General features: G+C 36.4%; 1 protein-coding gene across 3 annotated transcripts; it reads right to left on the bottom strand.

Moving 5' to 3' along the window:
* Window positions 1-2,651: 2,651 nt before the first annotated feature.
* LOC137618119 (uncharacterized) lies at window positions 2,652-5,794 on the bottom strand. 3 transcript variants are annotated; one of them, XM_068348120.1, is made up of 2 exons: window positions 5,511-5,794; window positions 2,652-5,340 (listed from the first exon to the last, which is right to left on the bottom strand). In XM_068348120.1, the coding sequence occupies exon 2, from the start codon at window positions 4,584-4,586 to the stop codon at window positions 2,667-2,669; it is 1,920 nt and encodes a 639-aa protein (XP_068204221.1). In that variant the 5' UTR covers window positions 4,587-5,340; window positions 5,511-5,794; the 3' UTR covers window positions 2,652-2,666. The 3 variants fall into 3 exon arrangements, with proteins under 3 accessions (XP_068204221.1, XP_068204222.1, XP_068204224.1); XM_068348121.1 differs by having other exon boundaries at window positions 2,652-5,169; XM_068348123.1 differs by having other exon boundaries at window positions 2,652-4,995.
* Window positions 5,795-15,468: the final 9,674 nt, after the last annotated feature.

The following is a 15,468-nucleotide window of genomic DNA, read 5'->3' as shown; positions in this document are numbered from 1 at the left end:
TAGACCAAGTGCAGGTGATACATAGTAACCAAACCTTACGGGTCTCCTTTCCATCCTTCGTATTGAAGGGTCCTAAATAGTCCATAAATATATTAGAAAAAGGAACCGTAGGAGGATCTGCTCTGAAGTCTCTGTAAAAGTTCTGATTTAGCCTTATATAACGATTATTAAACCTACGACAATGAACACATATAAGCATACCTGAGAAATGTTTAGGGATGTAATAATGCTTTCTGAGCTCTGTTAATACAGAATAACATCCTGAATGTAATAATTTGAGGTGTGCATCCCAAATAATTAGTTTGGTCAAATGACTGTCTGGGTGCAATAATAAAGGGTAATTTCCACTTAAACCATAATTCCATTTTTTGAATTTACTCTTAACTCTCAGAAGACCCTGTGAATCTAAAAAATAAATTAAGTTGCGTTATAATAGGAGGAATGTCTTTTCTGGAATTAAGACCATGCTGTAGGTAAGAATATACCTCAGGATAATGCTTCCTTTGTTCATTGTTTAACAAGTAATTTATAGCCTGGGCAAAGTAATTAGCGACTGGTGAGCAAGCAATTTTCGCTTTCAGCTTCCACTTGTGCACCACTAAGAAAATTCTGCGAAAAATCAATACCAGTTTCCTGAAATTGGAATAATTATTAATATCAATAAGATTGTTAGCAACTTCAATAACCCGAGCTGTGGAAGGAGTTGCTTGAACTTCAGTGGGCATCTCAAATGCTGGTATGGTAGTTGACAATTCTGGAACTTCATTTATACTTAAATTTGGTCCTGAAAAAAGCAAGAATTTTGCAACTGGTTGTATGACACACATCTGGTGATTATGTCCGCAGGATTGTTTTTTCCTGAAATAAAGCTAAATTTTATAGGAACAGTTTCACACATTCTTTGTATATTATGAAGTCTGTTTACGACAAATGGAGAATGTTTATTTAATTTGTCCAATTTCAAGGCAGCAGAGTTCAGCCATTGTAAGGCACAGAGAGAATCAGTTTATACGTAAATATTATTAACCTTTAAGGGTTTCAAGCAAGCAGATCCAGACAAATCTTTGTAAATCTCAAGAGCGCACTCAACACTTAAATGTATTGCGTTAAGTTCCAGAGAGGGCATGGATTTACTCTTAAGTTGCTTATTTACATGTCTGTTTTTGGCATGTACAAAGCTTAAGCGATTGGATTCAATATGCTGTAAATAGAGTACACAACCAAATATGTCCTTACTTGCATCTGAAAAAATATAAATATCATAACTGCCATCTCGTGGACCAACACACCTAGCAATTTTAAAAGGAGGAGCTCTGTTGGTTTGCCTGCATATATTAATCCATGCTCTCTGCAATTCTTGCGTTAATGGTTGATCCCAATGTAAATTCTTTTGACACTGTAATTGATGCATGAACAATCTACAGTGGTTAAACAATGGCATATTAAAACCAAAAAGGTCAAACTGTGACGCAATTGTTTGTAAAAGAGACCTTTTAGTATTAGCATTGGGATCAAGATTAATTGGTTTAGTGAAAATTTCGTCGGAACATCGGTCCCAGTTTAAACCAAACAACTTGTTACGTAAAGGCGTAGCTGCCTCGGCTTCGCGGTCCACTTCATCCTGTAAAGTCAAGTCATTAGTTACAACCTGCTGAATGTCAAATTTATAGGGATTGAATATATTCGAAACCTGTTTATACGACCACTGTAACTCCTCTGAAGTATTGGCAGTAATGGCCCCATTGTCCATATAAATCATGGAATAGATAGATTTCTTTAAATCTGCTATTCGAGAATCCTCTGAAGGTTGTAACACAAGTATGTAATATAATGAAATCATTAATAAAAAGGGACTACATCTAAGGCCAAAAGGTAATCTTACATTCTTAAAAGCCAATAAGGAAAAATCACCTTTATTCACATTTTTGTACCAAAAAAATAACAACTTAGACTGATCAGTTTCTGTTAAGGATAACATATTAAAGGCTTTCTTAAGGTCAAATACGAGTAACTTTTGGTCAAATCTAAGCTGTAAAAAGGAAGAGGATAATTTTTGGTTTAACGTAGGCCCTGAATACATGCACTGGTTATGTGACAAAGATATATTATTAGAAGAATCCCTAAGGTTGGACAAAAATACAATCCTACATTTGGTACTATCCCTATCCAGTTTAAAAATAGGCATGTGTGGTAAAAAAGAATGTTGAGGGTTCTCACTTTTAAACACCTCTAAATCATAAATGGGTTCAATTATGCCTGCCTTCAATTGCTCCTTAATTGTTTGGTCAACGAGCTGCAAACGTTCTGGATGTCGTTTAAGTCTCTTGAGGTTAGACCTTAATATCAACTTTGATAGATTTTCATTCTTTGAAAGTAAATGAGAAACTTTCCCATTCCACAACAAGGGAACAATAATACGTCCATCAGACTCTCTACGACGAAGGGTTTTGATGGTAAATTCGACCAACTGGTTGTTAAGTTCAATACTTTCATCATTGTAGAAATTCTGATCGTAATTTAAGTAATAATTACATTCAGACTCTAGAAGTTGATCAGTGGCCTGTTGCAGTGGTATCTCCATAAGCATACCTCTTTCATTTATTACAGAAAATGAACAGTTTACCTCAAAGTTAGTATTATTGTCATCATCGGCAAAAATATCAGCTTTAGAGTTCAGCAAAAAAAAAACTACTCTGGATATGAATAGCAGAACTACACTCAAATGGGTTACTAACAGCCGAGGTTTGCACTCTCGTATCAGCTAAATTATCAATATTCTTAATCATTAATTCAATGCTACCAGACAGCAAAATACCTGCATGACACTCGGTGTACATCGATGAATTTATTCCTCCAAAAACTGTATCTGTACCTGCAATACAATAAGCGAAGTCTGTACCTAAAATGAGCTGAACATTATCAATTTCATGAGAAAATTTATTAAGGAATTGATCAGCTAGTTTAACACCTTGTGCCTGAAATTTATCAACTAATCTACCAAGCAGAGGTAATTTCAATACTACATTAATGTTTGGTACAACCAAGCAATAAATTATAAAGGATTTATCTCCGATCGTAACAGGAACTTCAACAATTTCAGTAAAATACTCCTTGTTACCATTAAACCCATTAACTGTTAGCTTTACTTTAGAGTTAATGATTTTAAGATTATTCTCCTCCGCCAATTTCTTAGTGACAAACGTGCTCTGCGAACCACTGTCCTTCAGTCCTCTGTAAACAGTCCCCCCAACTTTAAATGAAAAGGTGGGTAAAATGGAATCCCCATGACAAGTAGGAAGGACGGCAACACCATTGCTTATTTGAGGAGAAGTTTCCTCCTTGGATTTGCAGTTATTAATATCGTTAGAGTTTCTGCCTGGTGACGGACTCCTTTCACACAGGTAAGTCATATGCCAGCTGTTACAATGTGAACAGCGTCTCTTGAATTTAAAACGGCACTTACCGGATACATGATTAAACTGGCCGCATTTTACACACCCATTTCTAGATTTTAAAATATGCACTTTATCTGTAGGAGAAAGAAAATTAGGGCACTTATGAATAAAGTGAAATTTATCAGCATTTCCAACCGTAGAACACAAGGAACATTGAGGCGAAGACCTGTCTCTATCATATGTTACTGGTTCCGCAGCCATGCAGGTAGTTCTCTCTTTACGAAGAGGGAGTGTTAATGTTTTGACAGGTGAAGCTTTACATTTCAAGTTTTCAACACCTTTCCCGTCACTTTCGTACCTTTCGCAAGCTGCAAAGAAATGTGAAATAATGTCATTTATGGAAGGATGAGTCTTTCCTGTAATATTAATAAGATGACGCTGAAAACAACCATTTAAGCCATGCCAAGCAAAATATCTGACAAATTCATCTGCTCCAATGTTAAAAGTCTTGACTGCTTCACATACTGATCGGAGGATGGAAATATATGTGAAGGGATCATCACCCTCTCTTAGACTTAACTCCGTAATTTTCCTAATTGCATTGTTTTTACAAATCTCCTTAGAAGCAAAGGCGGAAATCAATAGTTCTTTGGCATCTACATAACGCTGTTTATAAGCTTCCAGAGAACCTAATAAAGTCTTTGCTCGACCGTCTATCTGTTGCTTCAACAATAAAAGTAAATCTCTGTTTGGATACTGAAATGCATTAGTTGTAGCCTCAAACTCTGCTATAAATTTCAAAAAATCTTCTCCTTCTTTGCTTGTAAACTTAGGAAGAGGAGCTGTTGGCTGTTTCAGTAAACTACGGGCCACGTGGGGAATATTATTAAAATCATTCTTACCACAGGAAATCTCAAGTAACGGTAAACAATGCTCAATATTGTCTAGATAATCCTGGCAACTTGTTAATTCTGGCTCTAACTCTGCTCTATCAGATACGTCAGGAAATTTCTTCAATAGGATTCGATCATCTAGCACTGACAACCTGTTTCTATAATTAACAAGACGACCTTTAATAGATAACTTTTCTTCTTGTGTAAGGGCAGAATAGGTGTCCGACCTATTGAATTGTTCGGTGACTTTTCTCCGAATGACTTTTCGTTGTCCGATCAGTACCTGTAAGTTAGCCATTATACAAACGTATAACAAATGCAAAACAATAAAATTTTAATTTTCTGAAAAGGAAAATTATATTTATTTCAATAAAATGTTAATATCCTGGAAAGGAAAATATCAATGTCCTGCAAATAGAAATAAGAGACTATTGGGAGCCCCAGTCGTGGTCAATTCTCTACTGGATCATCTGCACCATCATTAAGCACCTTTCATTGTGTTGCCCCACGTTGGGCGCCATAAGCAGAACACCATAAAAATCTGAGGTTTGAAATAAAGGTTGGAAGGAAAAATGTAATTAAATGATATTTATTACATAAATAAGCCTTTAAAATTACGTAGTAACGTAGTTACAAACAATTGGTTGGAGAACAAGGCAATTCACGTAGATCGTAGGGCGTTTCCTTCGTTCTGCTTCGCTCGCTGTCTGTAAAGAAATATTCAGGAAGATTAGTATCTAAAAGTCATGGTCATTTATGTAGAAGAATATACCCATAGGAATAATAACCCACTTAAAATTACCTTACAATTGAGCAACTGAGGTTTACATTAGTAGCAGGAAGGAAATAAAAAGGCCGTTACACCGAAACCAAACACCATCCTGAAATGAACGGTAAACCTAATATAAATTTGCTCGGTCGTAATATGGGAGACAATCCGTCATAAATATAACCACTCGAAACATTTAATATATTAGACGATTCTCTTACCCAAGTGTTAACAACGTGAATTTATGAATAAGCTAGAGTTACTAGTCCGAGAGCTAAATCACCTGAAAGGACAAGAGAATACGATGTATAAAACATATTGACCACAAAAAACTATTAAGAATCTTCATAAGATTAAAAATGACAGACAGGAAAACTTGAATAGGCAACACAAGGCAATTAGAGTTCGCAATGATAACCTTAAAAATAAGCCCTATATATTCTTGGTACTCACCATTGTCGAACCATGCACAAAGGAGTTGCAGATGGATTTTGGCAGATGTTCACAAGAGGGTGACGTAGACCAGGGATCCCAATAAAAGCCTTTAGCCTAAGACAGGCATGTCGGACAAATCAAAATTCTAGGAACATTCCCAGGTGAGCGAGGTCTCTGTGTCTCTGTCTCTGACACTGTCGGACGGCCGGGCTGCCTCCCTCCTCGTCGCCGTTTTCGCTCGAGTAAAGCATATGGAAGGAGGAGGAGTTAGCAAACTACCCATCTTTAAAGACTGGACGGCAGGAAAGACAGTTTGATAGTACCAAGAGTAGGGCAATTGAAATACCAAGTTATTAATAATTACTAGTCTTTCCTGTCGCCATGTGAAAATATGAAATGTCTTGTACATCATTAGGATCATCATCATTATTATCATAATTATCATCACTTCTATTCCTAGTATTGTTTCATCATTACTATTATCAGCCAAATCCTAATGCTGGACTTAGTAGAAGAGAAGGCCAATACGCATGACTATAGTTATATTGAGATCTAGCGCCGACTGCAAAGTTGAACATAGAACACACTGCAAATTAGGCAGTCTATCATAGTAGTTGCTATGCAATGAAACTAGCAAAGACTATTCAACGTGTTTGAAACTATCATGCATATGCATTAGTTATCAGCCGCCGCACTGCAAAGGAATATGATACGAAAAGCGGAACACTAAAGCAGATGAATCAGGTCCATCAACATCTAGATTTTCAACTTCATTCATGAATTCCCATACTTGATTGATGGAAAATTAGAAATATTTTCTTCTGTCAGAAAGATGATGATAAGAAAGTATATTAGGGGAAGACAATCTACAATGGGATATCTCTTACAGAAACTGTTGAAGGATCCAATAATGACGCAAAATAAGACTGAACATAGGCATTGCACCAAATGACACACATTCCATTGATGTTCGGTTCCACAAAACCTACTGGAAGAAGCAACTATGATAACAAGAAGCCACTACGAGTGGAAGGAAAATAGTGTATGAGATAACAGAATCATTGCGCAATTGGTGATACAAGTATCAAATTTGACACACTTGTTCTCCAAGTCACACTAATCAATAGAAAATCCCAGATAGTGGCCATTTTTTCAAGATGGCCGCCCAATTAGCTACCAAAAGTTGACGTAATTGTAGTTGTCTGTGTTACATGATCTAAAAATGAATTCTTAGGTTTTCAAGCCTACAGAAGTACATTTTAATGTTTATAAAGCACACGGACACATTTCCCCCAAGAATTTACAGTTTTAAAGTAAACTCATACTTGTGTTTCAAGATTTTTCTGTTTTTAAAGCACACTGACATGTTTATTTTCAGTAATTTTCTCATTGCAGTTCCATGGTAAACTGCATTGGCTCACAGGCTAAAGTAAATAGAGGTATCATGCAGACGGCCTATGCATGTGATGGAGTAATTCTAGTTCCAAACCTTTCAATTTAATGAAGTTGAAGAAGTTGATGAAGAAATGGTTGTTGTGCACTACCAATGCACATTAGTGACATCACTTCTATGAAACTCAGAATGGGGTTCAGTGGCAGGTAATCAGGAAATATATGTTGACAATATACTGCAAAAGCCTACTAATGTGGAAAATGTTGCCTAAGTAACCCCATATAAGTTAGGCCACTGTACCTGAATGGAGAGGAGAGGCCAGAGCAGGAGAGCTATACAGATCACACAAAACTTATATTATTGGATAAACGATTAGACTAGGAGTAGGGCACTGTGGAAGAGTCAACATTAGGTGTATCCCATATTTTACATGTACTGGGTGATAAAAAGATATGCCCTTAGCCATAAACATCATAGATGCTAGTTTTACTGGAAAATCATGGGATAATGATTGTTTATGTGTTGTCTATGTCCGGGGGTTAAGAAAGAAGATCTAAAATCCCCCCCCAGCTAATCCTGTCAAAAGAAGAATTGATGAATATATGAACTTGGCAGACAATATTCCTGTGTTTATCTCACTCAATGTACCCCTAATCAAGTTAGACCATGCAAGACTTGACGAGTATGATAGGATAGAACAAACCTTGAGATAAAAGAAGGCACTATATTAAAAGATTTGTAGGCTTCAATTTGACAACACAAAGTTAAACAGAGCTGAAAAAAGAAAAATGGTCAACCTCAGCAAGTAACAGTCATGAGGGCAGTAGAAATAAGATCCACAAAAGGTTCAAGAAGTTAAACCTCAAGAAATTTTCTTTTACCAGACCAAAGATGGGGAGCTTAGAGAAGAAATGACAATGCAAGTAGATAAATGAATAAATGAATGTGTGGAAACACTCATTAATAAGGAACTTGCCAAACTAAGTGCAGGAGATGTCAAAGCAGAAGAACTGAAATATCACCCTGCCTGTTTGGTAGCAATGTATAACCGAGAATGAGCCTAACTAAAGGTATAGGAGCAAGAAAAAGCAGAGGAGCATTGCAAGGAAGCATATCCAATTGCTTTTTCTGAACAGTTTACTTACATTGGTAAAAAGAAAAATGCCAGTGATGGTACAAATCCACTTATTTTTAAGCTTACTGACCATACTTTACAAGCAGAGGTTGGAACAGCTTAGTGTTAAATCACCTGATGTTCTGATGTTTATTCTACTTGACTCAAGAAACAGTTGCTTTTATACACTCCCAAGCTGCAAGCTCATCACAAAGTCTTGAAAATGGTGTAGGTTAAATCATCTCAAAGACATCTACGTATGGTGAAGCGATCCACCTCGTAAAATCTTCATAGATAATAGAATGCGACATAATCTATCATGAGTTAAATTTCAGTATGACCTTTCAAGACACAAACCTACAATGGGTTCCTCCACCATCACTGCTGCCACTTTGATTTGAACAGTGTCATAGTTTGAATATTCTTGTGCGGTGCAAAGCTTATGAAGGTAAAACAGACAATCATTGGCCATCTAGAAAATAGAGTGAAATCTTGAAAAATATATGTCACTGCTTCATAAACAATAAAATTTTGAAATAAAGGCGTGATTTTTCTCTATAAACATTAAAATCTATTTCGGCAGGCTTGAAAACTTAGGAATCCTCTATAGCATACAAATCTGACGACTACAAATGCTCCTAAACTAAATATGAACTTTGTGGAACTAATTTGGTAGCCCTTCCGAAAAATGGTCCCTGTCTTGGATTTTTAATCGGCCATATTTGATTATTATCATTAGGAGAACAAGTGTTTTAAATTTTATGCTTGCATCATCATCTGCAAGATTCCTCTCAAAGATTGCTTTTATCTCCTGTACTAATAAAGAGCGCCCAGCAAAGAGACCTTGCTATATAGTGCAAATCTGCTTGAGCTAATCAGTCTCTTTGATATACAAACACTGAACTAAACATATTTGCTTATGGATGACATCAAAACAGTATATGGCAATATGCTTGGCATAGAGAATCATGTACCTACATTCTATAGAAAGTTGCTAAAATAAAAAATTCTAATGGCTTCCTACATTTGATGTCCTGTCTTAGAAAATATCAAAGGAAGTTAGCTGTTCCCTATTCCCCAGATGCATGTGAAGAAAGCATGGTTCATTCTATTATAGAAAGTCCTTGTCCATAGTGATGAAGAGGACAGCATGCAGACCATCTACTGAACAGCACAGTTGACAAGGAAAATCATCACAAACTTTATCAAGATAACTAAGAATACAAGCACCATCGAGGTGATCCGTGATATCCATAATATTCCAATTCCAGCTGAACTGTTTACACCATTCTTCATTATCGTGATAGGACCTGCTGTCCACATGGAAACTCAAAGGGGAACCAAACTTGTTGACAGAGGAACATTCACAGTAAGCAAGGAAATCGTGTATGGATTCAAATCAAATTAATAGGTTAGCTAATAGCCCCCCAGAAATTAGTAGCATTCAGACCACTCCATGCAAGAGAAAACTCACAAGTTTTGGGACAAGGTCTAATTCTTCATCCCAACACTTGCAACAAGATGCTGATGGATCTTCTCAGTGCATAGGATTCTGGTGTTTTTTTATTGCTGCTCCCTGCTAATTGAAACAGATCTTGCTGATATTTTTGTACATCAAAACACCCAAGATTTCCAAGATCGGTCTATACCACCATTCTTAATGAAGGGTACATTTGTTTTGTGCACAATAGATAACACCAGTAAAGAACAACAATATGTTCATGTCTTCAAACAAGAAAACCAAAGTTAAACTCTGAGATATGATTGTGGATTTAAAGGAGACCTAGGACTTGCATGGCAGACTGATGGTCTTGGCCAGGTTCGGCAAAAGTATCCACCAAAAAAGGCCATAGGGAGCTGTGAATTCACTCTAACACCAAAAGCCAGTTTTGCTCCAGATGGTAATATCCTGCCATGCCAGAAAAAAATAAAATTGTAACTCCATGGGAAGATCATTGGCCAGAAGATGGGATGGATACCAAACTAGATGCTCCAACATGCAAGATAATCCAGGTAGATGGAATGATTCTTTTGCAGAAGATCGTCATGGAACCAACAACCGTAGTAACAGTCAAAGATCTCAGTGAATGCTTCAATGTCCAGCTTATTTCTCTCACCTGAAATTATGATAAAATCATCCCTGTGTTTGACATGTATAGGGATGATTTTCTGAAGAGTGCTACAAGTGATAAAATAAAGCAAGGACGAGCATTAATCCCATATCAGGTCAGATATGACGCAAACATTAAACATATCCCAATAAACAGTTTCATTTCACACAACAAGACGAAGGCTCACCTGACTTGCTATTTTGCTCCAAAGTGAAACTGTACATCTCACAAAATGGTCTTCACCTAATTTTCAACGCATACCATGAGCAAAGAGGATTTTCTATTCCAGGATAACAATCATGAAGAAGCACATACACTGTTGATCTACTAGGTTGTTCTGGTATCACAGCAAAAACCATCAAATGCAAAAATGGTCTTCTTCCATCCAGACACAGATATCCTAGTGTTAGTTTTAGCAACTTATAATCCTAATCAGAAGAATACATCCATTACCATGGCCTTTGGGGTTATGGAGAAAGAGCCAATAGGAAAAGCCATAAGGGCAGAGAGAGCAAAGGCATTAGCAGCCTTCCATGTATTCTCTGCCCTTGACAGCACTGGACGATACTCTCATATAGGCAAAGCAGCCTCGCTGCAAGTGTGCTTCTTCTTCTTCTTTGTCTACATCTTTTCCCACTTCTATGTGGGGTTGATGTTTCTGGTTAGCTTTCTCCATCTAACTCTGTCCCACACTTCATCACCGGTTAATCCCTTTGATCGAAGGTCATCCTTGATACAGTCCACCCACCTTTGCTTTGGTCTCCCTCTCCTTCTCGTTCCCTGTACCTCCATTTCCATCACTCTCCTCCCAATATGCTGTTCATCTCTTCTCATGACATGACCGTACCACCTCAGTCTACTTTCTTGGATCTTATCTGGCTGCAAGTGTGCGTTAAGGATAATATAGATGTAACCAGTTCTCCTCCGATACTTTCAACAGAGGCAGAAGCAACGAAAGCTATGTTGGCCATTCTGGCTAACTTTGTCTGTGAAGCCCACTCTCCCAAAGCCATCTACATTGAGACCATCTCCAATTTGCGGTGGCCTCTTTTCTGCAAGCATATAGCCGAAAGTAACAAGCTACCTCCTAGACTTGGGGATCTGAGACATATCCTTAGAGTCTATATTTAACCCATAGTGTGTGATCAGCCAGCATTATTCTGAAACTTCATTTGAATCCACTTTAGAATAGTTTCCACAACGCGTCTGATGGTTGGCTGTAACCATCTAAGACAGATGCCCTTCCAGTTCCAAGGGCTATCATTGAGATGGCTTGTTGCCAATGCAAAACAAACTGTTCTTCCAGATGTTCTTGCAGAACAAAGAAATTATCCTACACCAATCTTTGCCAGTGTGGCAATGGGTGTCAAAATGATGAGGGCACACGTAACAAGTATGATACTGATGAAGATGGTTATGATATGTAGGCTCCATAGTTGGCTGAAAGATTACACTTTTTTTTTTTTGTCAAGTGAAGCATGCTGGTTTCAATGGACATTAACTTAGTGAAACGTTCATTTCTGATCACTTGTAAAGCATTCAGTAAAATGGAATATCTCGGAAAAATACGATTTGGCTTAATCTAGCTTATATGTTTTAACACCATTAGATTCCATGGTCATGGAAAGGGTGGATTAGTTGTCAAGATCAAATTTCAAGGTTACTTTGAAACAGGTATTGACGCATTTATTTTATTTTTTTTTTTTTTTTTACGGCAGGCATTTTGTAAAATCTAAGATAGTGGTCTTATAAGTATCAGGGCAAATGGAAACATTGATTTTCTGATTGCTTGAATAATAGTTTACATAAATTAATAGATTTCATACTCTTCACAAAAATCTAACAATATTACATAGTACACGGGGAGCCAAAGGTAGTCGAGGGTGCAGGTCTTGTTGTGAAAGGTTGGTGGTGATTTTTCATATCTAGGAACCCTCCAGAGCAATTTCAGGGTGGACAAACTTTTGAAAATTTTACATGGTACTTTTTATCCACATAAATTCGGTAAAAACTCTAGGGGATTACTGTCTACCATATGTGCCCATTAATACTCATATCTTCCAAACTAGGCTGGAACATCAATGAATCGTTATCTTATATGTTTCATGACACGACGGAAAAATATTTTACCCTTAGTGTACTTTCATTATCTAAACCATCAGAAACTGTTGAGGAGCTCATTTTGTATTAAACATTTTTTATGCAACCATGATGGTCGGACTATCTTTGTTGATAACTCGTAAAATGTAACAAATATTAGGCTTGTAGAATATTTTTAAAGCATTTTAATGACATCAAATTGAATATGCTAGATTAATTTATAAGGGAATTATTGCTACAAGACGGTGACACCCTGTCAATCATTGACTGCAGCTGCAGTAGAAATTTACTGTGGTAACATCATAACATATATATATTTTTTTATTATTATTATTTTAGTAAATAGTATGTAAATCTCAGAGTGATAATGTTCATTAAGGATATTTTTACCATAATGCAAGCTAGCATTGAACAATAATAACAATAATAATAATAATAATAATAATAATAATAATATCCATTGCACCGCAAGATACAATGATCTGTGCAAGTATGTGCATAGCAGTAACCTTTAGAGGTATGAAATGCTGTAATTTGGTTGTTAAAAGTTTTGAGACTGGGAGGCAAAAGTTTTCAGTTTAACAACTGGCATCTTTTGACCGGATTCTAAACATTTCTGTAATGTAGAATGTAGATGATTAATCTTCTTTATGTGACCAGCACGGTGGAGTTTGGTGAAAATGAGAATGCCGGTCATTACCTCCAGTATACATGCAACTAGGTTATCTTTAATTGTTTTTGATGAACATGATGAAATGTTACCTTACCAGAGACACCTGAAGCATTTTTTGTGAAACATACTTAATGGTAGGAGAGATCGGTTTAAAGTAAAGCCCTTTTGTTTGTGTCTTTTCGTTCAGTGTGATTACTTTCAATATTTCCTTATTCTTCAGATCTGCATTTTACGTTTGTTCAAGGACCGGGTTAGGTGATTCAAAATTATTTTTACCGTCTGCTCTTCTAGCATTAAAAGCATCATGTTCTCTCCAGAATTTTTCGTATTTCTTTTAGATACAGGGAAAACCATACTCCTTACTTGTGGTATCCTTCAGCAACAATGTATAGCACCTTCTGCAAGGTAGTGATGCAGTTGACCTTCAATTTAACAGTATACAACCAGTAATGGATCTTCGACATATCAAAGAATGTATTCCTGTAAGTAAAAGTGGGTTTGTCTTTGTTCGCAATGCCAAATTACTTGAGCAAGTAATTGATACGTGTGAGGCTATCATCGGCACTTTAACATTTTTGAGTTTACAGCTTCCAACACGGCATATTGACCATTTCTGGAACATATTGTGGTATTATTATTATTATTATTATTATTATTATTATTATTATTATTTCAAATAATAGCTAAGCTAGAATGCTAGCTGGAAAAGCAGGATGCTATAAACATAAGGACTCCATCTGGGAAAAATAATCCAAAGAGGAAAGGAAATAAGGTAATGTATAAACTACTTAAGTAGTAAAATATTAATGTGAAATATAATAATATCAGTAATAATGTTAGAACATACCTGTCATATGTAAACTAAGAAGAGATACTTATATCAGTCTATTCAACATAAAAATATCGCTGCAAGTTTCAGCCTATGAAGTTCTAGTGATTCATCTGCCTTATTAGGAAGAATATTCCACAATCTGGTCATGAAAAGTTCATGATACATATATGTTTCCCACTAAAATGTACACTAAGATATAATTAGTACTTAACCCTTGTAACAGTTTTTTAATTGGATGGTTATCTTAGGTTGTCAACCATGAGTTCTGCTTACCATCCGGTGTGAACGTTTTGTCAGTTGCTAATAAACTTCGTTAAATAGCCAACGTCTCTTAAACACCTGGTTATCATAGGGTAGCAGAGCCTCCGATCTGAATTGTCTTTGCATCAGGAAAGTTCATACTAAGCATACTGAGAGGTTCCATGCCTAAAAGCATCGTGAAAAGTTCACAGCGAGTTTATTGTGGAATGCTGCAACGTAATAGCATCTTGACGATGTTGTAGACTTTCCACTTCACCGCCCGGGTGGGGATTTTCAAGTCAGCTGGGCAGATTCTTCTTTGTTATGTTTCCCGTGTTGGATTGAAATATCAAGTATGGTGCCAAGACATCGCCTACATTAAATATTTGTTGAAGGAAGACTCGGGAATGTCGGACGATTAACAAACATGAGCATAGAAGATGAAATCTTCGTTTGGATGAATTGCAAATAGTTTCTATCAACTTAGGTCTAAACTTTGATCTGTGTATTGGTGCTGGAAACACATCGTGAGGTAATGCCTGCAGTGGAAGAAACTTACCGAAGTAATGCTCTCACGCAGAAGCACACGATGACTGTAATGCCAGTCTTTACGTGTATAGGATAGCTGTGAGTTGGCTATGGAGAAAATCGAATGATTTTGGAAGTGTTAATATAGACCAGTGCCATAGGCCTACTTTGGGATTTTTTTTTTTATTCCCGTGGTTGATAAGTTTTTGTACGTAAATTTATTACTTAAACATGGCTGTAATTTTTTATTAAATGTTTCACTTATTAAAAAAAAAAAGTCACGTTTCGCTTTTATGATGAAATTGAAAGTTTGACTTTATCATTATACTATCAGAACAAGTATTAGGCCTATTTGAATTCATAGTTTCTACTATTGAGGTGGGGATTGATACACTTTTTTTTCTTTTACTAAAATTCATTATTTGCTCAGTATGGCTCAGTATGGTCTTTAGATAAATATATATATTTTAATTTGATACCGCTGGATACAAAAATGATAGCGACCTTGCTAATGATATTGATAACCTTGTGAATTTTGGAGAAATAAACTTGATTACCGGATAATTTGATTTTGTGAAATGTAAAACTTGTAATGGCCATTTCTTTGGTCATATTGGTACGGAAGATGATTGTGCTAAGACACGAGCTAAGAAATTCAAGTATAAGGAAGTGAAGATTGTAATGGACCATTTCAGAAATTTTACATGTTTCAAGTACAAGATGCTCACAATAGATACCAGAACATCTCAAACTTACTGTGATGCTTCCGATGAGAATATGGAAAATAGATTGGATTTCATTATGCACATAGAGCCAACACACAAGTCTAAGGTTGGTGATCACAGAGTCAACGACTCTGTTAGCTAGGGGCCAGACTTAACAGACGTGTTAACACATAAAAAATTATATTCTGACAAAGTTACTGGAAAACACTTCAAAAATTAAATCTCTTCCAACTACAACTCAGATTACAAAAGCCAAGTTT

Source organism: Palaemon carinicauda, chromosome 24, assembly GCF_036898095.1.
Source record: "Palaemon carinicauda isolate YSFRI2023 chromosome 24, ASM3689809v2, whole genome shotgun sequence".
NCBI lineage: Eukaryota > Metazoa > Arthropoda > Malacostraca > Decapoda > Palaemonidae > Palaemon > Palaemon carinicauda.
The sequence above is the reverse complement of the archived record's forward strand: the minus strand, read 5'-3'. Positions and strand labels throughout refer to the sequence as shown.

Coding starts and splice junctions, on each gene's coding strand:
- LOC137618119 (XM_068348120.1), bottom strand. CDS start 4,586: ATGGCTAACTTACAGGTACTGATCGGACAACGAAAAGTCATTCGGAGA.